Source organism: Ascaphus truei, chromosome 7 (assembly GCF_040206685.1).
Source record: "Ascaphus truei isolate aAscTru1 chromosome 7, aAscTru1.hap1, whole genome shotgun sequence".
In the NCBI taxonomy this organism is placed as follows: Eukaryota; Metazoa; Chordata; class Amphibia; order Anura; family Ascaphidae; genus Ascaphus; species Ascaphus truei.
Genome location: NC_134489.1, coordinates 83,995,627 through 84,018,581, shown reverse-complemented (window position 1 = coordinate 84,018,581; position 22,955 = coordinate 83,995,627). Strand labels below are relative to the sequence as shown.

The window sequence follows — 22,955 nt, the reverse complement described above, 5'->3', positions numbered from 1 at the left end:
TTGGTGCGCGCCGAAATTCTTGTCTTCCATGCCAGCGTACGCGTCACAGCGCTTTGCGCGCCCACACACACGGCCACTGGGGCCCGTTCCTATAGAGGGCTGTTGTGTGTGTCGCACGCGCCGCAGCGGCCAGTGGGGACCAGGCCTTAGTGAGGTTTGAAGATAACCGTTAGCATTTAAACAGGTGTTAGCTTAGGTTAACACCTCGTTAAGTCTATTATTTCCACTGGCAGGGGATAAACAACACATTGCTCTGGAAGCCTTTTGGCCCTAGAAAGGTTAATCCACTTGTTTTACAAGCTAATTGCAAACCACTGTTAACTACTTCTGAGCTGGAATGGCCCACAACCCACCAGAACCATCAGAACCGGCAAACCTTTTGCTTTGCTGACCGTGGCATCCACCAGTTTACACGTCTCTGCGCATTCCCCTTGGTGCTTTTCAGCAGACAGCAGATGGCATTCTACACAGGCCCTGTGAAGAGTAACATTCAGCTCATCCATCTCTGTCACCCAGAACAATGAAAAAGTGAATACCAGAGCAGGCAAAGTTTCAAACAGAGGCAAGCAAAACGTCTTCTGCTACACATACTTTGAAGGCATATAAAATTCATTGCCCTGAAAAACAACGTGATAAAATCCCCATTGTCTCCTGTTTTTACATTCAACCCCTACATACTGTAGGTTTGAGACAGTCCTGCAGGCAACATTAGTCAGACACTCCTGCATGATAAATAGTACTTTAGTCATACCTGAATCTCATGTGTAATCATTTTTTTTTTTTTTTTTTAGAACTCAGATGTTCTACAGTACTTTCACCTTGATCTTTCTCACTGCCCGAGGGCCCAGCAGTGAGTCGCATTGAATTCAAAGCAATCCATAAAAAGGCAAAAAGCTGCCACAGCAGACTTGGGGGTCTTTGAATTAAGAACTATACAAAGCAAGAGCACTCCATTGCCGTGCACAACGTGTAATAAATTACCATAATTACATACACATTTTACGCATAGACAAGGAACAAAAAGTAACATTTTGATCCATTTATTTTATCGTCATAGGGTTAAAAACGTCAATTATGTTCTTGACCCCAATATAATGATAATGAAATCTCATACTCCCAATGTACTCGGGGATGAGACATTTGTAGCTTATTCCTATCATTTGTCAGAGATTTAGCAAAGTTGACATTTTTAGAATACACACAGAATGTAGCTACAGTTAGGAAAAAAGAGTAACATAACAGTGGATTTGTTAGAAGTTTAAAGAACAGTCTCAACACTTCACATGTTTAGGGGTAAGCAGAGAAATACTGTATAACGTTTGGGAGTTTGGATGCAACGCTGAGAACTTCATTTTATAAAGAGATTCTTGTGCCAGTTTAATCTCTGGCGGATGTTTTTATTTGCAATGGACTTTAAGATCGCTAGGCAGCATCTTCTATGTTGTTTATTATATTATATTCAGTTGGAGAAAATAATGGTTTGTTTTCTTAGACTTCTGAAATGAAAAAGTCTTCTGTAACCTTGAAAATATATTGCTATTTGCACATATAAGGGGTTAATCATTAAACCAGGATAATGCCGATTGTGGGACTGTTGCACTGAAACTCTGACTTCAGTGGGAGTTTGTGTGTTTTTGTACGATAGTGCCCTGATCGCCACTATTGCAGTGTAATGAATAACCCTAAAGCAGGGATTATGGTCCCTGCGCGGCCGCGTGCGAACGAGCGCGCCGCCGCGCGCACTCCTGCAGCCCAAGCGATTTGTGAACTTGGCTGCAGGAGATTGTAGACGCGTGGCGGTGGCGTGGTGGGCGCGTTGCGAAGCTGGTTCGCCCTCATTGGCTGAACTAGCTCACGCGCGCTGACGTCACGCGGCAGCCGCCTGAAAACACAGATTTTCTTGTATGCCGCGCTACTTTGCCGGCAGTTGCGCAGGCACTGGGGTAGCTCCCATAACAAAATACAGCAGAGTGCTTGCCGGACGCGCGCACGCAGAAACACCGGCACCATAATCCCAGCCTTATACAGAGTCCCTAGCTACAATTCCAAAAGCATGGAAAGGAATTATAAATGTATCTAAATGTATTCTAGATTTGCAGCAGTATACTATTCCATTCATACATGTGCTATGTATTAGTCAATCTAACAGTAAGTGAACCACGTGATTGACAATGCTCATATGCTGAAACAGTTTAGATCCAAGAGGAAAAGTGTAAGCTTTCAGAACTAGGTTGTGCTGATGCATACTTTCTCAGTTCAATTAGCAAGTCTCCAAATCACAGAATGCTTTGGGTGCTTTAAACCAAAGCTGGACAAACTCATTGTTGCATTGGGTGGAGTTATGTGGTTGGTATTCGATTAGCAATTTCATACTAACCCCTGATTTTATTTGTACTATACACAAATGATTCAATATGACACAATTCTAAAAATGCATCTTTCAGTTTTACATTGAGACATATACAATGACGGCAGGAAGGGCCATTTGGTCAATATGGCATCATAATTTTTCCTACCGGCAACAGAATTATACTCTAGATTTTGGATATATTGATAACGTACATCCTAAACCGGTATAGGTCACAGGTGTCTATGCTAAGTATTCTTGAACTGTTTAACCATATTTGCCCTCGCCATTTCTGCTGGAAGACTACTCAATGTATCTACAACTCTTTCAGTGAAAATGTATGCTTCTTTATATTTATTAAAACGTGTGTCAATGTGTACCTTAGCACTGTTAATGTTTAGGATTAGAGAAATAATTACCTTTTGGAGCTGCAGGGATCACCGCACGTAGGGCACCATTCACAAGTACTGCCAGAGACACCAGCGTTGGTGCAAACACATTGTCCACATACACATTCACCTCTCCCACTACAGAGCACTCCAATTTCAGAAACACAGGAGTCAGTGTTTGTTGTGCAGTTACAGTATTCACCTGTCCAGCCACTGTGGCATACACACTGACCACATTCACAGTCTCCGTGACCTATAAAATGAACAAAGACATTTTATTACTTAGATAATTTCATACTTCGGGAGTAGTAGAGAAAATAAGGATGCTGCACTGTATACATATTATGCCCAGTACCTCTGTAGAAATGTCGGCCCCAAAAGTCCTTAGATATAATGCACAATTGACAGCAGCCCTAAGTTTGTATTGTTATGTATGTGTACGGGTGTCACTGTAACTAGTCATTATTGGGGGATTCCAATCACTGCATATGTGTCTCCATTGGTTAAGTACAACACGTGTTAGCTGATTGGACGTGTGCAGCATACTAAGCGTCACTGTATATTGTCACATGTTACTGGTGGCCATGTGGTTTAGGTACTAGCTTCTCTAGCTAGAGACCTTGGCCCGAAACACAATGTTACCATCTCACAGTTACTTCATTTCATTGTGCATTATGTACCACAGTAATTAGATTATACACTATTTGTGACACGGGCTCATTGCAGCTGAATTTTAGGATGTATTTATCTGCCTATAACGTCTCTGTTGTATCAGAATACATTTGAAATGTGTTTATTGTTATTAATATTCTTCTACAAGCAGATTTTATGGGAAGAGTAGTAGACATTTATGTTTGTGTCTGCAAGGGCCTGACGGGAACTTGCAGTGCCGGAAAGGGTGTTTTGGCACACATTATAACTGCTTAGTTAATAGGGGCTTAAGTGGTTTGCATAACATATGATCTTTCAAATTTCATTAGAAAAGCTGTACCTCCACAGATCAGTCCCCGGTGTCTCACACAGGAAAAATTGTCACATTCACAATGTGGCCCGTAAACACGCCCATATACTGAGGGGTTGCAGATACACTGTCCACAGTAGCACTCCCCTCTCCCACTGCACAAGTCCAATTCTTTACAGGAGCTGCTGTTCAGGGAGCCTTCATTGCATTCACAGTGTGTGCCCAGGAAGCCAGGATTGCACACGCAGACTCCGCATTCAAAAGAGCCCTTCCCCTGGCTGCATTCAGCACTGTTCTCTTCCGCTGCTTTCTGACAGTGACAAGAGCATTCAGAGTGAATCTCAATCTCCAAGCTGTCTTGAAGGCCCACAGGTTTTATTACTATGTGCCTTGTGTTTGTTTCACAAGATGTTGAACTTATGGTCACATTGAAAGATACCTAAAAAAAAAAAGGAAAAATAAATGAACTGATTTGCGTGTGTGGGTGTGTGTGTGTGGGTGTGTGAGTGTGGTTGTGTGTCATATCGGTAAAGTGAAGAATGTCCTAGCTCACAGATCTTGTACAGAACTATCATGCATATGTTAAGATGCTTGCTATAGGTTCAAGAGGACGTTAGAACATGCAGTGCACCTTAATGTCTGGCTCTTAATAAAGACTGACTGAATATTATGTCAAAAATATATTACAACACACTCAGTTCTGCTATGCTCTAGCAGGGGTGCGCAAACTTCGTAAGTGATAGACTATAATTAGAAAGCCCTAAGAAACGGTTTTGTGGACCTGTTCTTCACTGGTTTACTCATTTCAGCTCGGAGTTGTGTACATGAGCACAGATACAGTACATTTTATCTGCCATTTTTTATGGTTTGTCCACTGAGAAACAATCTTGACTTGCATAAAACTCAGTTTATTTGTCCCAAGAATTATATTCAACAAATATTATTTAAACAATAAATGCAAAACAAATCAAATGCAGCTGACAATGTACTTACCCTATCTCCAACCTTAATGTGCTGACATCTTTTGCTGCTCGGACTGACTGTTTCGTTATTACAGAGTGCAATAAAGGAGAGATTTAGTCCCTCTGTGTCTCCCGACACTTCAAGTTCAATTTCAGACCTCAGTTCCTAAACACATAAAATTTAAATCAGCAAATTAAAAAGCACTCTGAGTTTCAGTTATCATTCCAGTATTATTCTTTAAATGGAAGCAAAAAGTCCCATATTCTGAAAATTAACATTCTACTATATACAATTTGCATAACCCCCAGTTTGGAGTTGCAATCAAGCGTGTACTGCTTATATTTTGCTTATGTATTTTCTGCCTGAAACAGTATTTATGACAAAAAGAATACTTTACTACAGTAGGAAGAATGCCAGAATCTCTTAAGATTTTCCTTTTGAGGGGTTTAGGTCATTGTTACACGTCCCCATTTTCCTAAAGGAACCTCTATTTATGGGGTACCAGTTCCAGGCATCCACACAATTTAACAATAGTTACGTTCCTACAAAACTTGTTATGAAAACACAAATAGCTCAACACTGATAAGTGCTGTTAAATCAGGGCAAATAACATTAAGTAACCTAGATTAGTAATGGACGTTATTTTCCCTGAATTGAATGGATATCTCCGAAGGTAATTCTATGCAAAAACAACGGCCATTGTATGGCCTTAACATCAGGTCAAATTAGCACTGCCTTGCGTTAGCTTCAAATAACATAGCTTCCGTAACCCCTGTTTTACCCAAAGGTTACTCCCATCCACACCCTGAAATATGGGGTTTGTGAGTGAGAAATACATGTGCACAAAAAGGAGCACACCTGAGATACCTGGGATATATGCTAATTTAAGTCATTTAAATACACTTTCTAGATCCAAATGAGCACATATGCCAGGTATCTCAGGTGTGCTGCTGGATGTACACAGCTATCTCAGGTGTGCTCCTGGATGTACACAGCTATCTCAGGTGTGCTCCTGGATGTGCACAGGTATCTCAGGTGTGCTCCTGGATGCGCACAGCTATCTCAGGTGTTGCTCTTGTATGTGCACAGGTATCTCAGATGTGCTCCTGGATGTGCACAGGTATCTCAGGTATGCTCATGGATGTGCACGGGCATCTCAGGTGTGCTCCTGGATGTGCACAGGTATCTCAGGTATGCTCATGGATGTGCACAGACATCTCAGGTGTGCTCCTGGATGTGCACAGGCATCTCAGGTGTGCTCCTGGATGTGCATAGGCATCTCAGGTGTGCTCATGGATGTGCACAGGCATCTCAGGTGTGCTCCTGGATGTGCACAGGCATCTCAGGTGTGCTCATGGATGTGCACAGGCATCTCAGGTGTGCTCCTGGATGTGCACAGGCATCTCAGGTGTGCTCCTGGATGTGCACAGGCATCTCAGGTGTGCTCATGGATGTGCACAGGTATCTCGCTCCACGGGTATTCTCTTGAATGGATAGGCATTACGAATATAACCTGATGTTAACGTCAGGTTAAATAGCAGAGCTTAGTAAACCTGGCCCAAAGAAACATATTAGCTGTGACGTCTGTGACGTCACCCTTCATCTGCTACTTGCTACAGTATTAGGAAGGCCATTTAATACTGTATTTAATATTGTAAGTACTCAGTATTCAATTATTTGGCTTTCTCTAAATGTATAAGATTTTTTTAATAGAAGGAAGATTTTCAAGAAACCTGAAAATAATGAAGTAAGCACAGTATTTGTTTTATTCCAGCCAGAGTGATGTCAGAACATATACTGCACTGGCTATATTTATGATGGTGACTCACTCATCATTTGCTAAAAAATGTATAATTCTCCAACGCAATGTAAGTGAACGGGAGACGAAGGGACCACCTGACTTTTTCTTCCTGAAAAGAGTTTTCATATGTTGTCCAGCATGATGTATCCTCTAGTACAGGATGGCCAACTCCAGTCTTCAAGAGCTACCAACAGAACAGGTTTTCAAGATATCCCTGCTTCAGCACAGATGACTCAATGAGTGGCTCAGTCTTCAACTGTTGGTAGCTCTTGAGGACTGGAGTTGGCTACCCCTGATCTATCCTCTAGTACAGGGGTGCACAAAGTTTCCCCCCTGCTCTGCTCCCCCCTGCCTGCTCTCTTCCCCTCCTCCTGCTCGACTCTAGCGTCAAATGATGCTGCAGGGTCATGCGACATCACATTGCCATGGCAACGCAACATCACGTGACCCCACGGTGTAATTTGATGCCGGGTTACCATGGCAACGCGTTGCCGAATACATGGTAGGAGAAGTTACAGAGGCCTCGCGCGGTGCCCAGGCATTGAATTAAAATGCCTTGGGGGAGAGCGTGGGACCTCTGTAACCGCCCGCAACCCCCCCTTGAAAAATCTCGCGCCCCCCAGTTTGCGCGCCCCTACTCTAGTAGTTTATTGGTTGCATCCAGAGGGAACAATTTCTAAGATTCCGTCTAAGGTTGCGTTTAAGAGTCCGACTAAAAGCAGCATTTACTTACAGAACAGAGGAGCAAATATCACTATTGAAAACCCAACATGCATATTTGCTAAACCCCACTGTTGCCATTCATGCTTCCTGGCCTAATAACATGCATCGGCAAAAGCATTACTGCAAAGACGGATTATCTTAACGATATTTGTATACTAGCCCGCACCACATAAAATCAACATGGAAGACCTGGAAAATATTGTGTCTGTTGGGGGTGGTGTAAGGAAGTTGCATTTTTTTTTTCAGGTAGGAGAAGCTCAGGGGAGCTGGAAGTATGTAGAAATAATCAATCTCATTACAGAGTTCAGCATGAATATTTACCAGGGCAGTGCTAAGTCAGGCCCCACCCAACTGAGCCTGAGCATGAAATTCTGCTTTAAGATTTCTATGACAATTATAATGCCCTGCAGATGTAGCGAGTAACATTCTAAAGAAGGCTTTCACATAATCTTCCTTCAGGGGGAGAGGAAAGATCCGGTTAAGAGAAAATGGAGCAATTATGTTTGGTAAAGGGATACAACATCTGTAAGGAAAGAATCCCAAGCAAGTTTTAGCATGTTAACCTGACACATTACTCACCAACCTCTGCCTGGAGACATTGAAGCTAACTACGAGATCAATTGTGTATATTACACTCCACCCTTCCTACAAAGTCGAAATGCCACTTCTTTTTAGAGTGAGTTTGGGGCTCTTTTACTGCCCTTTGCTGCAAAGGGGGACCAATCCATCTGGCAAGGAAGGTTCTTATTAACATGTATGTACTGTATATCTGGGGGCAAGGATAATTGATGCAAATATAGAGCCTCTTATTATCAATTGACAACCCTGCCTTCACGTGGCGCCCCTCGTTTCTGTCGACCCTTGGGCCTAGCGTCCCCTTGGGTATATCCAGCTAAACAACTTCCATGGATCTTTTTAAAGTGAAGTTTTCTGTGGAAGTCGCCTATACCCATCCATGGGTGAAGAGGCGGAAAGTAAAGTAAAGTACTGTATATCTTTATTTATTTAGTGCCAACATAAAAGTAGACATTTAAGAAAGGGAATCCCTGCCCCGAAGAGCTTACAATCTAAGTGGTAAGCAGCGAGAACTTAGAGAGACAGTAGGAGGGTGTTATGGGAAGTGTGTATGCAACGGGTCATGGTAAATGCATACACTACCGACACACTTTATTGAAGTGTGGTCGGTACCGCAAGCCGGGAAATCTCCCGGCTTGCTAGTGGCCGCCCCTCGGCGTGCCGCGCGTCATAGACGCGCGGTCACGCGTCATCGGGAGCGTGCGCCCCCTGCACGCGTGTCCAGGGGCTCCCCGAGGGAGCCCTGGTGTCCCGCGATCGCGGGACAGCGGCAGGGGGTTCCGGGGGACCCGGCGGACCCGGCAGCGGTAGGGAGAGCGCCCCGATCGGAGGGCGCTCTTCCGCTGCTTCGGCGTGCGCCCGTCACACTCGGGCGCGCGCCAGGCTACTGCTGCGGCACAGAACGGGCAAATGCTCGAATAAACTGTGCCGCAGCAGTATGAGATGTATATTATCAGCCAATGGAACGACCCTAATGCTTCATTAGCCTTAGACAATACTGCACCTGCCACCAAATGTTGCTACCGACAATTCAAGCCACAACCGTGGCACACATCTTTTACCCGCTACCTTCAAAAGTGCTAACGCACTACAGAACGTTTCTGGAGGAAATCCCGCTCAGAAGCAGACTTCCTCCACTATAAATGTATGCTCTCCTCCTATAACACTGCCATCTCCCTTGTCAAGCAAACCTACTTCTCATCACTCAGACAAGCTTTGTCCTCCCACCCTCAGCGCCCATTTGCCACCTTTAACTCATTCTCCGCCCATCTACACCTACATCCCCCTCCACCCTCATGGCCCAAGACCTCGCCATCTACTTCACAGACAAGATTAAGTCTATCAGACATGAGATCTCTTCATGTAAGGCTCCACAAGCATCAACTATCTCCACTCGCACACATAAACACACTCATATCAATTCCCCATGTGAGACAGGATGAGGTCTCCACGCTTCTCTCATCATCTTGCCCAACATCCTGCCCCCTTGATCCTATTCCCTCACATCCTCTCTGGCACACTAAGCACCTCCCTTACTCACCTTTTTAACCTCTCTCTTGCATCGTCCCCAACATGCAACATTCCCATCGTCTTTCAAACATGCACTCATCATGTCCATTCTCAAGAAACCGTCACTTGACTGATCCTCCCCCTCTAACTACTGCCCTATCTCCCTTATCCCTTTCACCTCCAAGCTACTTGGGCAACTTGTACACAACCGCCTGACTCACCCTCTCCTCCAACTCCCAGATTGACTCTTTACAATCTGGTTTCCATCCTCTACACTTCACATAGATATCACTAACAAAAGTGACCAATGACCTACTCACAGTTAAATCTAAGGGTCATTTCTCCATACTAATTCTCATGAATCTCTCTGCTGCCTTCTCACCCCTTCTCCTAAATATTCTCCATTTCATTGGCTCCATGAAGCAACCTTCTCTTGGCTCATGTCGTCCTCGTCTTCATGTCAGTGTTCCCTTCTCTGGTGTCTCCTCCTCACTCCCTCTTTCTGTTGTAGTTCCACGAGGTTCTGTCCTTGGCCCTCTGCTCTTCTGACTCTACAACTCTTCCATTGGAGAACTAATACAATCTTTTGGCTTTCAGTATCTCTCCTCCCCTGACCTCTCCCCCTCTCTCCTGACCCGTGTCTCCAACTGTCTCTCTGCAATCTCCTCCTGGATGTCTCACCGCTACCTGAAGCTAAACATGGCCAAAACAGAATTAATATTATTTTCCCCTTCTACTGCCACAGCTGCACCACCACTCTCCCTCACTGTCAATAGAACCACAATCTCCTCAACACCTCAAGCCCGGTGTCTATGGGTCATCCTTGATTCTGATCTCTCCTGAATTCCTTACATTTAGTCCCTCACAAAGTCCCGCCGTCTCACCTATGAAATATCGCCACTATAAGCCCTTTTCTTACTCATGATGCAACTAAAATCCTAATCCACTCACTCATCATGTCCCGCCTCGATTACAAAATCCAGATACAACTCAAGTCACTTAACCTATCACAACTCATTTCCCAACCCACACGGATAAACCTGAAATCGCATAACCATTCCTTGCTAGACTGGATTCTCTCCTCCAACCCCAGCAGAATCCAATCCTCTGGCATCCTTCTGGATATTTTCAGTGACCATGCAATAGTGTACTGTGTAAGGAAAATTAAACCGCCCCATTCAAGCCCTAAAGTTCTCCTCACTAGAACATTTAAAAACTTTAACCCACAACAGTTTCTGGATGACCTTACCAACTGCCCATGGCACAGATTCGATTTAATTCCCGACCCCGATTCTGCGCTCGACTATTTCCAATCCGAGTTCTTAAAACTCTGCGATACCCATGCTCCACTACGCAAAATAAGGGTACGGGGGGCCCACCTTCCATGGGTTACACCTGACCTTATAGCACTCTACCAGTTCAGGGATGCCTTGTGGAAAAGCTACAAAGTAACTGGCACTACCAAGGATCTCAATCACTACAGATGCATGGGGAACATGTCCACAAGGCAAACAAGGCATGCAAAAGCACAATATTACTCTGACAATCTCCACCAAAATACAACAAACCCAGCTAACTTCTGGAAGGTTACCAACAATATATTCCAGCCTCCTAACCATCAACAACCAAGTAATATCACTAAGGGGGATATTACTCTGACAAACCCCACTGACATTGCAAATGCATTCAATGATTACTTTGTGGGGTGTGCCACTAACTTATTAGCGAAACGCAGCACAAACCCCAAACATGAATCTCATCCTGGGAGTATCCCTACAGCCTCCCAACACTGCCCACAATTTTCAATTTAGCCCAGTATCTGAAGAGGAGATTACACAAGCGCTCCTCAAACTAAAACTAAGCAGCCAATGTTGACCCGACTTACTACAATCTAGGTTCCTACGACTTGGTGCCCCAGCCATTGCCAAACCAATTGCGTCCATAGTCAACTCTATCCTGTCTGCAGGCCATATCCCTAAGACCTGGAAAACTGCCAGAGTTGTCCCAATCTTCAAAAGTGGGGACAAAAACACTGTCTCAAACTACAGGCCAATCTCACTTCTCCCAATTCTATCCAAAGTTATGGAAAAATGTGTCCACTCACAATTAAGCGATTTCTACACCAAGACAAATTTCCCTAGCCAATTCCAGTCTGGGTTTCGTCCCAAACACTCCACCATAACTACCCTGCTAAAAGTTTGCAATGAAATCCAGTGTGGAATGGAACGGGGACAACTCACTGGTGCAGTATTCCTAGATTTTGCAAAGGTTTTTGACATACTGCTGCGGCACAGTTTATTCGAGCATTTGCCCGTTCTGTGCCGCAGCAGTAGCCTGGCGCGCGCCCGAGAGTGACGGGCGCGCGCCGAAGCAGCGGAAGAGCGCCCTCCGATCGGGGCGCTCTCCCTACCGCTGCCGGGTCCGCCGGGTCCCCCGGAACCCCCTGCCGCTGTCCCGCGATCGCGGGACACCAGGGCTCCCTCGGGGAGCCCCTGGACGCGCGTGCAGGGGGCGCACGCTCCCGAAGACGCGTGACCGCGCGTCTATGACGCGCGGCACGCCGAGGGGCGGCCACTAGCAAGCCGGGAAATCTCCCGGCTTGCGGATCTGGCCGCAGTGTAATAAACTGTGTCGCCAGTGTAGTTGATCATGTTATCCTGCTTAACAAATTCCAGAGCTCTGGAATAGGGAAACATGCTTTAAACTGGTTTCAGTCCTACCTATCAGGAAGATCCCAACATGTGTCCATCTCAGGCTCTAACTCCAACCCCCTGGATATCACCTGTGGTGTCCCGCAAGGCTCTGTTCTGGGGCCCCTATTCTTCTTAGTGTTCATTAATGATCTTCCCACAGCTTGTAAGGAAGCCTCAATACACATGTATGCAGATGACACAATCCTATATGCACACAGCCATAGCCTCTCTGATATTCAACACATACTTCAGTCTGACTTTTTGAGACTCGAAAACTGGATTTCCCAAAACAAACTGTTTTTAAACACTGACAAGACTGTAACAATGGTATTTGGGACCAAGACTAAATTTGTAAAGCTTCCAGTGACTGAGCTCCTGATTAGAACCAACGCTAACACCACCCTAACACCGGTCACTAGTTTTAAATACCTGGGCTTATGGTTTGACTCCCACTTAACATTCGGGATGCACATTGATACCCTGACAACCAAGACCTATGCCAAACTAGGGGTACTTTACAGGAACAAATCCTCCCTAAGTCTCCTGGTCAGAAAGTGTATTGCACAGCAGATGCTAATGCCAATTATTGACTATGGAGACATAGTATATGGCTCGGCTCCTCAAACCCACCTTAGCAAACTTGACACCCTCTACAATTCAATTTGTCGTTTTGTTCTCCAATGCAACTACAACACACATCACTGCGAAATGCTCAAAGAACTAGATTGGTCATCACTAGAGTCTAGGCGCAAAGTTCACCTTTCCTGTCTCACCCTCAATTACTTTCTGGGCAAGCTACCCAGCTACCTGAACAAGCTCCTCACCCCTACCACATGCAGCACCTATCACCTGAGATCAGACTCCAAAAGACTATTCATGGTCCCAAGGCTCAACAAAGTATCCGGACGTTCCTCCTTCTCCTTCCGTGCAGCCAAAAACTGGAACAACCTACCAGAGACTCTCATATCCACCACCAGCTTAAGTTCTTTCAAATCTAAGGCTGTCGCACACTTTAATCTGGTCTGTAACTGTTTCATACGCTCATAATATATATTTTCTTTAACTGTGCACGCAATGTCTTGTATATAATGTATACCTTGTTCATTTTTGTAACTGTACTTGTAACCATGTATTATTTGTTTTACTCTGTGCCCAGGACATACTTGAAAATGAGAGGTAAGTCTCAATGTATTACTTCCTGGTAAAATATTTTATAAATAAATAAATAAACTACAAACTTCTCTTAAGAGCTTGCTGGGGTTTTGTGTTTTGCTAACCTATTCTCAGCTGTTTCAGGTTAGTGGCTCCTCCTTCCCAGGATTTTTAAGACCGCCCCTCCCCACTTCCCAAGTTAGTGAGTCCTTTCATTCTACTGGATATAGATCCAATGGTGGTCTTTCTCCCTCCTAACAGAGGTAAATGAGAATTTTAATCCTAATAGAGGTATATTAGTATTTTATCTGGTAGTGTTAGGACTTGCGAACGGGTGTCTGCCTTGTGGTGGCTCGCAAGCTTATAACGCTTTGGCCAAAGGGTTAAACTAAATGACCCTTTTTCAAGAGAATAAATAAGTTTTTTACTGTGTATTTCTGTCATGTTGGATGTAGCATTGGGCTTCTCTGTCGTCTGTTGTATACATTATATTTACAGACATTTCATGGACCCTTAGAGATAATGTATGTTATTGGCATAAGTAACAGTTACAGACTGGAGATGTGCGATCTTGAAACCCAAATTGTAGAACCTTTGCGAAATTTGCCAATTTTTTTTTTTTATGGAACTTTTTAAAAAGTTTGCAAATAATAAGTAAAAATCTTCACAACGAGAGGGAGAAAGAGAGAGGGAGAAAGAGAGTGGAAGAAAGAAAAATAGAGAGGGAGAAAGAAAAATAGAGAGGGAGAAAGAGAGAGGGAGATAGAGAAAGAGAGAGGGAGAAAGAGGGAGAAAGAGAGAGAGGGAGAGGGAGATAGAGAAAGAGAGATAGAGAAAGAGAGACAGAGACAGAGAGACAGAGACAGAGAGACAGAGACAGAGACAGCGAGAGAGACAGAGAGAGAGAGAGACAGAGAGAGACAGAGAGAGAAAGAGAGAGAAAGAGAGAGAAAGAGAGAGAAACAGAGAGAGCGAGAGAGAAAGAGAGAGAGAGAAAGAGAAAGAGAGAGAAAGAGAAAGAGAGAAAGAGAAAGGGAGAAAGAGAAAGGGAGAAAGAGAAAGGGAGAAAGAGAGAGGGAGAAAGAGAAAGAGAGAGAGGGGTAGAGAGAGAGAGAGAGAGAGAGAGAGAGAGAGAGAGAGAGAGAGAGAGAGAGAGAGAGAGAGAAAAAAAGAGAGACAGAGAGACAGAGAGAGAGAGAGAGAGAGAGAGAGAGAGAGAGAGAGAGAGAGAGAGAGAGAGAGAGAGAGAGAGAGAGAGAGAGAGAGAAAGAGAAAGGGAGAAAGAGAGAGGGAGAAAGAGAGTGGGAGAAAGAGAGAGGGAGAAATAGAAAGAGAGAGGGAGATAGAGAAAGAGAGGGAGATAGAGAAAGAGAGGGAGATAGAGAAAGAGAGAGAGAGAAAAAGAGAGAGGGGGAGAAAGAGAGAGAGAGGGAGAAAGAGAAAGAGAGAGGGAGAAAGAGAAAGAGGAAGGGAGAAAGAGGAAGGGAGAAAGAGAAAGAGAAAGGGAGAAAGAGAGAGGGAGAAAGAGAAAGAGGGGAGAGGGAGGGAGAGCTTCCAAAACACTTAATAACCTAAATTGTATATGATATATATAGCAAACTTTTTGGAAACGTTTGAGCAATACATAAGCCAAGAGACTTTGGGCAAGTTTGCACGTCTCTACTTGAATCATTGCACGTACAACTCCTGCTCAATCTGGGTATGTTCAATTTATGACAACTCTCTGCAGCCTACAGTGTATGCTTCAACCAGATCTTACATCAGGTGGAAATACTACCACCCAGACCAATTTCCTTTATTGTGTACAATAACACATGTGACACTGTATCAAAAACCTGTGCAACATATAAATAGATCACATCAAGTGCATGGTCTTTGTCAAATTCCTACCAAATAAACCAAAAATGTATCAAATGTATCAAATAAACCAAAAATGTTATGTTTGCGTGACCTGTCCCGTATGCAGCCATGCTGAGTGACTATCACTAATAATTTCATTATCTAAAAATAATGTATTTGTATGATATCCCTTAATAAACCTTCAAGTAGCTTCGCTACTATTGATGTCAGGCTTACAGATCTATGATTCCCTGGTTGTGATCTAGTTCCCTATTTAAAGGGGCAGTTCAAGTTTGCGGGTCAAAACATTTTTTTTAAACAATTCACTAAGGGAATCCCTAAGCCGCAATGCGAGGTATCATAACCCGATCTGGCTGTAAATGCAATTAACTGGAATCCCAGCTTTAGTGTAATTGGCTTTTCTCGAGAAATTCAATTAGTCTTTGACTGAGTCGTAGACGGAGCCACCTGTGCTGAAGCAGGGATATCCAGAAAACCTGACCTGTTGGTAGCTCTTGAGGACTGGAGTTGGCTACCCCTGCTCTACAATCTTCCTCTCCATCTATAAGCAATTTCTTAGTTACTGATTCTTATTGTTTGCTTTATTGGTTCCTTTTATCATTAATTCTTACTATTATCTTATGTACATTTTCCTACGACTAACCTATTTTAGTTATGATCCATAGTGGGTTTTCTCCCCCTGCTGTTATCGTATGTTTTATTTTCTCCAATAAACACATCAAATAATGAATAACAAATAGAAATCAGTTTTACGACTCAATATCCGATACCCCAGTTATTGGTTATTTTTGATGTTCTGGAAATGAAACGGTAACATCCCCCCCTTAAACTACTCATCAAAGCAGATCCTAGTTCACAGGTTGCTATGGTGATGTTAGTGATGTCAAGACTTTGATCTAGGTTTTATATTCCCTGGAACTGCATAAGAATGAAGAATAAATACTTTAATTTTGTGTTTTGATACAAACGTGTTAAAAAAGTTCCTGGGGCTTTATGACCATATTTAATTTAATGGAGGCTTTAAAACCCCACTCATATATAGCATTGAAGCTTTCGTTGTCATTGAAGAGAGCTAGACATGTGCTGAAGTTTATTATAGCAACCTCCTTTCAGTGACCATGTTTCCTTGCATTACTAAATTGAATTTCCCCTCTCCCCGGCTGTGTACTGACTTAACAATATTAGAATAGTCTTAGTCATGGGCAGCTTTATTTTGTAAGCCTGGACCATTAACCAGCTGCTGTAGATAAAATAGAGTGTCATATTATATTGCCATTAATGTCAGATGTGATTACACAGCCAGTGGAGGGAACAGGAGAAGGCTGCTGGCGAATGCAGCCGCCTCCAAACCCAGAGGTCTGACTCCATTACTGACTCAGTATGATACAACATGCCGGTATTTATTTTGCCACTGTTGTACTTAGAAATAAATAAATAAATAGTGATTTGTAGGATTTGAATCCCCAGGAAACAATACATTTCATTAATGGAGTTTCGTACATTTTTATGTTCATCCCTCCCATGCTGGGGATGAAAAGTAATACTCATTATGACTACACTTATAAACATTTCAAATAGCGGTTCTCACACCTCTCCTCAGGGACCTAAGCCAAACCAGCACGTATTCTCATCACACCACATGCAAATGAAGTCCACTCATCTTTGTGTGCAAATACATTGGCTCTTGCTAAAACCTAGATATGGCCGGTGGTCTGCGAGAAGGGAGCGGTCACTATAGAATATGACAATAAATGGCGTTTTCCACAATTGAGCAACCTAACCCCTCTCGCTAATACTCGGACATGGAGGGTCTGTGAAAAACTTTGGCTGTAACAATCAAATCATATTATAAACCCTACACTGCCAGGTAGACCTAAAACTCAGTGCTAAGGATTGGGCTCCTTTGATCCTGGAGGGTTGAAAAGTGGTTAAAAAGCATGAAAAGTTATAATGTGCAGTGCACTGAGAGTGTTGTTTATCAAACTGTGATGGTGCCAACTAGTGCAGTATCTCACAAAAAGTCCCTTTGACTTCAATGGGAGTTTCCAAGCAATAGTGCCCTGATCAGCACTATTGTAGTTTAATGAACCCCCCCACACACCCCCTAAGCCTCTTCTTTTTAGATTCTGTCCTTATTTCCACAAAAGTTCGAGGCACATTTTGGGAGCATAAAAGGGAGCAGAGACAATTATTGCATATTTGTGCAAGAATAACAACATTAAACAGAACTTTGTGAATGTCTTACTTTGTATGCAGTTATAATCAGCTGCAGAATATTCCCAGAATCCTTCTGTAGAAGTCCGACAGTAGCTCCTGGAATCAGTTTTGCATAGTTCTGAAATTACCATAATAATACAGTTATTTGAAAATAGTACCACGGGGTATATTGTGCCGTTCATCGAACAATAAAGGCACAGTGAATGTCTAGAACAAACTCAGGCAGTGATTTTAAAGGTGTACTTACTGAATCCAAATAATTATGTTTTTTTGTGTACAAAAAAATTACTTTTACATGACCTTGTAATCTTAACACACACTTTGTGTTCTCCGCTCGTTTTGATTCATATTTTGGATAAATATTACTGTAGAATGAAGTAATAATTTCAGGGGCTAATGGCTTTGGGTACCTAAATATAATAGCTATATAACTTATCTTTACATTTAACAATGGTAGGGTATGTGTTTTAAAGCTTTGCACTTTTTTTGCAACAGCAAAATATCTTTTGAATGGGGCGTCACTCTTATGTGGGAATCTTGCATGTCAGAGGCCAGTATATTAACCCAAATCTACAAGAAAATTGACTGAAAATCCACATTAATCACCCATATTTATTTATCTACTAGTTTACAGAATGCTGTATCATTATATTCTGGCCTAGGTTTGGTCATGGTTATGTGATTGCAAATTAGAAGTTGCCAAGTAGATGGGACTTTTTGAGTTATAAAAAAAAAAAGATAAAACGGATTGTCCTGTGAACATTCCACTTTTACTCCCACCAGATACTTCTGTCTAAGAATGCCTTCCCTGCCAAAATTCCTTGAATGCTAACGGAGCTTCGACTGCATTTTACTTGGAACATTGCCTCAAGCCGTATCGTAGCTTCTTTGAAAAGGCAAATATTTCTTGATATTTAAACATGGAATCTGACAATGCTGACACTGTTTTGATAGCTGTCGAAACAATTTCAATAGACATATCGGACTTCCTTGTGTAAACTGTTTTTTTTTTTGGTATTATCCTGAAACACACTGATTGTAACAATGTGATAAGCTACCGTTCCTCCCTTAGTTAATGTTTACTAAATTAAATTAGGTGTATGCTTCACACAAACATAAAAAGGGGGAAAGGAGAAAAGATAGATAAGTACAAGGGGACCCTATAGAGCAGTGATTCCCAACCAGGGTTCCGTGAAACCCTGGGGCTCCTTGAAGCAGTCTCAGGGGTTCCTCCTACGTACCACAGACCCCCCTCCCCCACTAGGGGGTGGGGTTTTTTGAAATGTATTTTTTAGGGTGGATTGACGGAAGGTAGGGGTGAGTGAGAGGAAAAAGGGGGGGAGGGAGGGAGTAAGAGTGAGACGCAAGGGATAAATACATGTGAGGCGGGAGGGGGGAGAGTTAGTGAGATGGATGGGAGAGAAATACATGGGTAAAGGGTGGGAAATAGAGGTGGCTCGTGAGGTATGAAATGTTGTGACTGACCCCTGTCGAACCTAATATGTGTCGGCTAGATAGGGGTTCCTCGAGATTTTTTGAAAAACTTCAAGGGTTCCTCCAAACAAAAAAGGCTGGAAATCACTGCTCTAGAGGAAGAAAGCATAAGTCAAAAAGGCTCTCTTTACAATTGGTTAAATTAGTCAAATGATTCTGTTTCTATATTGTTTTGCAATGTTTTATTTTACAGGTGCTTTTGTAGGAATTCAAATTGTGGAAATTGAAACACTGATTATGTGAAAATAAGATATCCTTTCCTTGATGGGAATAGCCAAATCATGGTAGAATCAAACAGAAAAGTAGGAATCAAGAACATGTAACTTGGGATGCCCCTAATACAAGGAGACATGGATTAAAAGCGATGAATGCATGGGTGCTACAGGCAGAATACCTAGTCAGGGTACTGGCATAAATAGCAAATTGGGGAAGGCATGCACACCAAAAAGAGATGCAAAAAGGTTAATGCAAAGAAGTCATTTAATGACTAAAACAGTCACAGAGATCCAAAATTTGTTTCACAGTGTTTTATGTTACAAGTGCTTTTGTAAGAATTCAACTAGTGGAAAATGAAACACTGATTATGTGAAAATAAGATAACCTTTCCTTGATGGTATTTGCCAAATCTTGACATCTCTAGTGTTGGCCCTGGTTTTCTGATTGTTTTGGAATATTCTTTAATATAAATTAAGCATGACGTTTCATGTTCAGACCACATCTGTTATATGGCACCATAGCCAAAAGATATTTAACACATGGCAGAATAATGTTACAATGATAGTTGAAAGTCTGACTTCAACCTTAAAGCAAAATCCCTTGTTGCTCGTTATATATCTTCATTTTTGTTACATCACCTGAGCTGGGGTCACCCCCCGTTGCCAACCAGGCAAGAAAACCTGTGCAGGGACACAATATGTCTGGCGGGGTTACCGTGTGGGCGATTGTTTATTTAACTGTCCATGTTCATAATATGATAGAACAGCATAAAATAATAACGTTTGATATACGTTTAAGCATTTAAGACAGGAGAGAAAGAGACATTGTAAAGTACAGCTTTAGACCGGTCTACGAGTATCTGGAAAAATCTCTGGTTGGACCCAGCATTGAGTCGTCCCTTAAAGAGCAGACTAGCCAAGTCTCCTGGAAGACCTACACAATCTTGGGTAGACAGGAAACTGGCCAAATCTTCCATTTTAGTCAGTCTGCAGAGTCCATCCCTGTATATACTGTATGTGTCCATCTTATTCAGTTTCTTCTGCATCTAAATATGTATTTGTGTATGTAAAGTATATATGTATGTATATGTACTTAAGTATTCATATATGTATGCATGCACAAGCAGAGCCTCTGTATATACTGTATGTATGAGTGTAAACCCTATTATTACTTGTTGTACTTTTTGGCCCTATAGTGGGCCCCTACAACCTGTCTCCCCCTTGACATCCCAGCCCAACGCTGCAAGATATAGTAACTGCACATAATAATAATAATAGCATGTTCTTGTATAGCGCTGCTAGTTGTACGCAGCGCTTTACAGAGACATTTTGCTGGCTGAGGTCCCTGCCCCGTGGAGCTTACAATCTATTTTTTGGCGCCTGAGGCACAGGGAGATAAAGTGACTTGCCCAAGGTCACAAGGAGCCGACACCGGAAATTGAACCAGGCTCCCCTGCTTCAAACTCTCAGTGCCAGTCAGTGTCTTTACTTACTGAGCCACCCCTTCTGATGGTCACTGACTGAATGATACATGCATTTAAATGTATAAACAAAGCTATTGTTTATATCATACTTGCCAACCCACTTCTGGCCAACATGTCATAATGATCCAGCCCTGGTTTTATATTCAGATTTGCTGATCTGTGAGAATCTTTAATAGAATAGTGTAAGATATGAAGAAAGACTGGCCTAGATCATTAAACATTTGAGTGCCGGAGTCGCCATGGTACCAGAGTGCCACACCCCCACGAAACATTGCCATCACTCCTTGGGAGTGATCAAATGATTGTGACATCACTGATGACATGAATGGAAGGGGAGGAGTCTCCTCTTACGTTCCTCATCTAGTCAGATCGCGCTCAGCGCTACACAGGGGCACAGAACGTGATCGCCCTGGAAAACAAACAAAAAGCCTATGACTTGGCTACTACATCATAGGGCAATGAAGGGGTTAATACACTGTTGCCATGTTGTGAATTAGCAGATGTATTATCGATAAACTGACATTATCTTGGAGATGAAGTGCTTGCGGCTCATCTTCATTCCAATGTCGCCATATGATTGTCAAATAAATGTGTCACGTGACTCCCCCACCCCCTCCCCCCATCCCCATCACCTAACGATACAAGGAAGGAGAAAGGAAAGAGTGGTCTAAGGCATCACAGGTCCAGTTTCCCCAATATAAAAGTAACCATAAAAACACGTGATCTCTCTTTAACAAAGAATGAACCATTTTCAGAAATAGAAAATAAATATCAAGCCTAGTAACCTGGAAGAGTGATTGAACTAAACAAACACCTGTGCATGCTGGGATCCCGTTTCAAACATTTCTTAGAGCAAACACTTGAATGAATACGTTTCAGATATTTACAGTACAAGTTCTCTGATAGCTTGCAATTGTGCGACTTCTCAGGCCACGTTTATTTTCATTCTAACCATTGACATATCTCACAATAGTTCTTTTTTTGCCGGGTTGTGTTTCCTTTTTGTAACACTGTTGGGTTTTGGGTTTATTTTTCTCTTTTGCTCCTTTATTTATTTGCATTCACATTTTTGATTTTCTGATCTTGGAGGGAAGCCAAGCCCTTTGCAAATTTTTAATTAGCTTTATTTCAAGGGCCCCCTGTTCTCAGTTACAGCAGGGAACAGTTTGGCTGATGACAAAAACAAAGGAAACGTTGCTCATTAAGTTCTTCTTTGCCGTTTCTAGATGTATATGCCGATCATACTTGTCTATGGAAAAACACCATGAATCACCTGCTTATTCAATCCTTCATATTAAATAATGTACAAGCTTTATGGAAGCCAGATTCATCAAACCAGTACACAAAGCACACGCATTTAACATTTGAAAGCACTTATACATTTCTTTTCTGCAGATTCTTTATATCTCTCAAACAGTGCAGTCATAAAAGAATACAATTACAACAGAATAGCAATAAATGCTTTTCCTACCTCATATAATGAAACCTGTTCTTTAGTGACAGCAAAAATGAGTAGAATGTTATTTTCCACAAGCTTTTCTATGAGTTGTCCAACGGTGGGATATTCCTAAGAGAAATGTAAGAAAAATGAAATATGCTGGCAAGGTACAGGACAGAGATATATACAAGCTTGCTATGTATGTCTTTATGTATGTGTGTCTTTATTTATATAGCAATGTAAAGAGGGTTAAGGCTGCACTCCACAAATGAGGTAAGATAAAGCATACAGTTTACCGGTGCTGCTGGTTCAAGGAAGTACCTGCCAGAAAAATCCAAAGTTAACTTAGGAAAAGAGAAGGATCCAGCACTCCACGGATTTCTAAATAAAGAAAATTTATTTATGTGCCACACAACGTTTCGACCAACAGGTCTTTCTCAAGTGACTAGGCATACACCTCATTTGGTGTATGCCTAGTCACTTGAGAAAGACCTGTTGGTCGAAATGTTGTGTGGCACATAAATACATTTTCTTTATTTAGAAATCCGTGGAGCGCTGGATCCTTCTCTTTTCCTTTATTTATATAGCGCCATTAGTGTACATAGCGCTTCACAGTAGTAATACACGTGATAATCATATAAATAACAAATAATACCAATAACAGATCATGGGAATAAGTGCTTCAGATATAAAAGTAACATTTTGGAAGAGGAGTCCCTGCTCGAGGAGCTTACAATTTAATTGGTAGGTAGGAAGGACGTGCAGAGACAGTAGGAGGGAGTTCTGGTACGTGCGCCTGTAAGGGGCCAAGGTTTATGACTCATGTGTCTAGCATTATCCAAGGTGCTACTCATATGCTTCTTTAAGCAAGTGTTTCTTAAGTTGGGTCTTAAAGATGAATAGAGAAGGTGCTAGTCGGGTAGTGAGGGGAAGGGCATTCCAGAGGTGTGGGCAGTCAATGAGAACAGTTTAAGGCGGGAGTGGGCTTTAGATACAAAGGGGGTAGAAAGAAGACATCCTTGAGCAGAACGCAAGAGTCTGGATCGAGCATAGCGAGAAATTAGGGCTGAGATGTAAGGAGGAGCAGAAGAGTGTAAAGCTTTAAAAGTGAGGAGGAGAATTGAGTGCGAGAT

At 42.6% G+C, this 22,955-nt stretch overlaps 1 protein-coding gene across 2 annotated transcripts in view; it reads right to left on the bottom strand.

Annotated features, from left to right (window-relative positions):
• ITGB6 (integrin subunit beta 6) overlaps positions 1 to 22,955 on the bottom strand; it is an 82,690-nt gene that overhangs the window by 13,020 nt on the left and 46,715 nt on the right. For both annotated transcript variants that reach the window (XM_075609268.1, XM_075609267.1), the window contains exons 8-13: positions 21,856 to 21,951; positions 17,220 to 17,309; positions 4,691 to 4,825; positions 3,728 to 4,136; positions 2,767 to 2,989; positions 377 to 474 (exon numbers count right to left, since the gene is read on the bottom strand). In XM_075609268.1, coding sequence (XP_075465383.1) covers positions 377 to 474; positions 2,767 to 2,989; positions 3,728 to 4,136; positions 4,691 to 4,825; positions 17,220 to 17,309; positions 21,856 to 21,951 — 1,051 coding nt within the window. The remainder of the gene's footprint in view (positions 1 to 376; positions 475 to 2,766; positions 2,990 to 3,727; positions 4,137 to 4,690; positions 4,826 to 17,219; positions 17,310 to 21,855; positions 21,952 to 22,955) is intronic.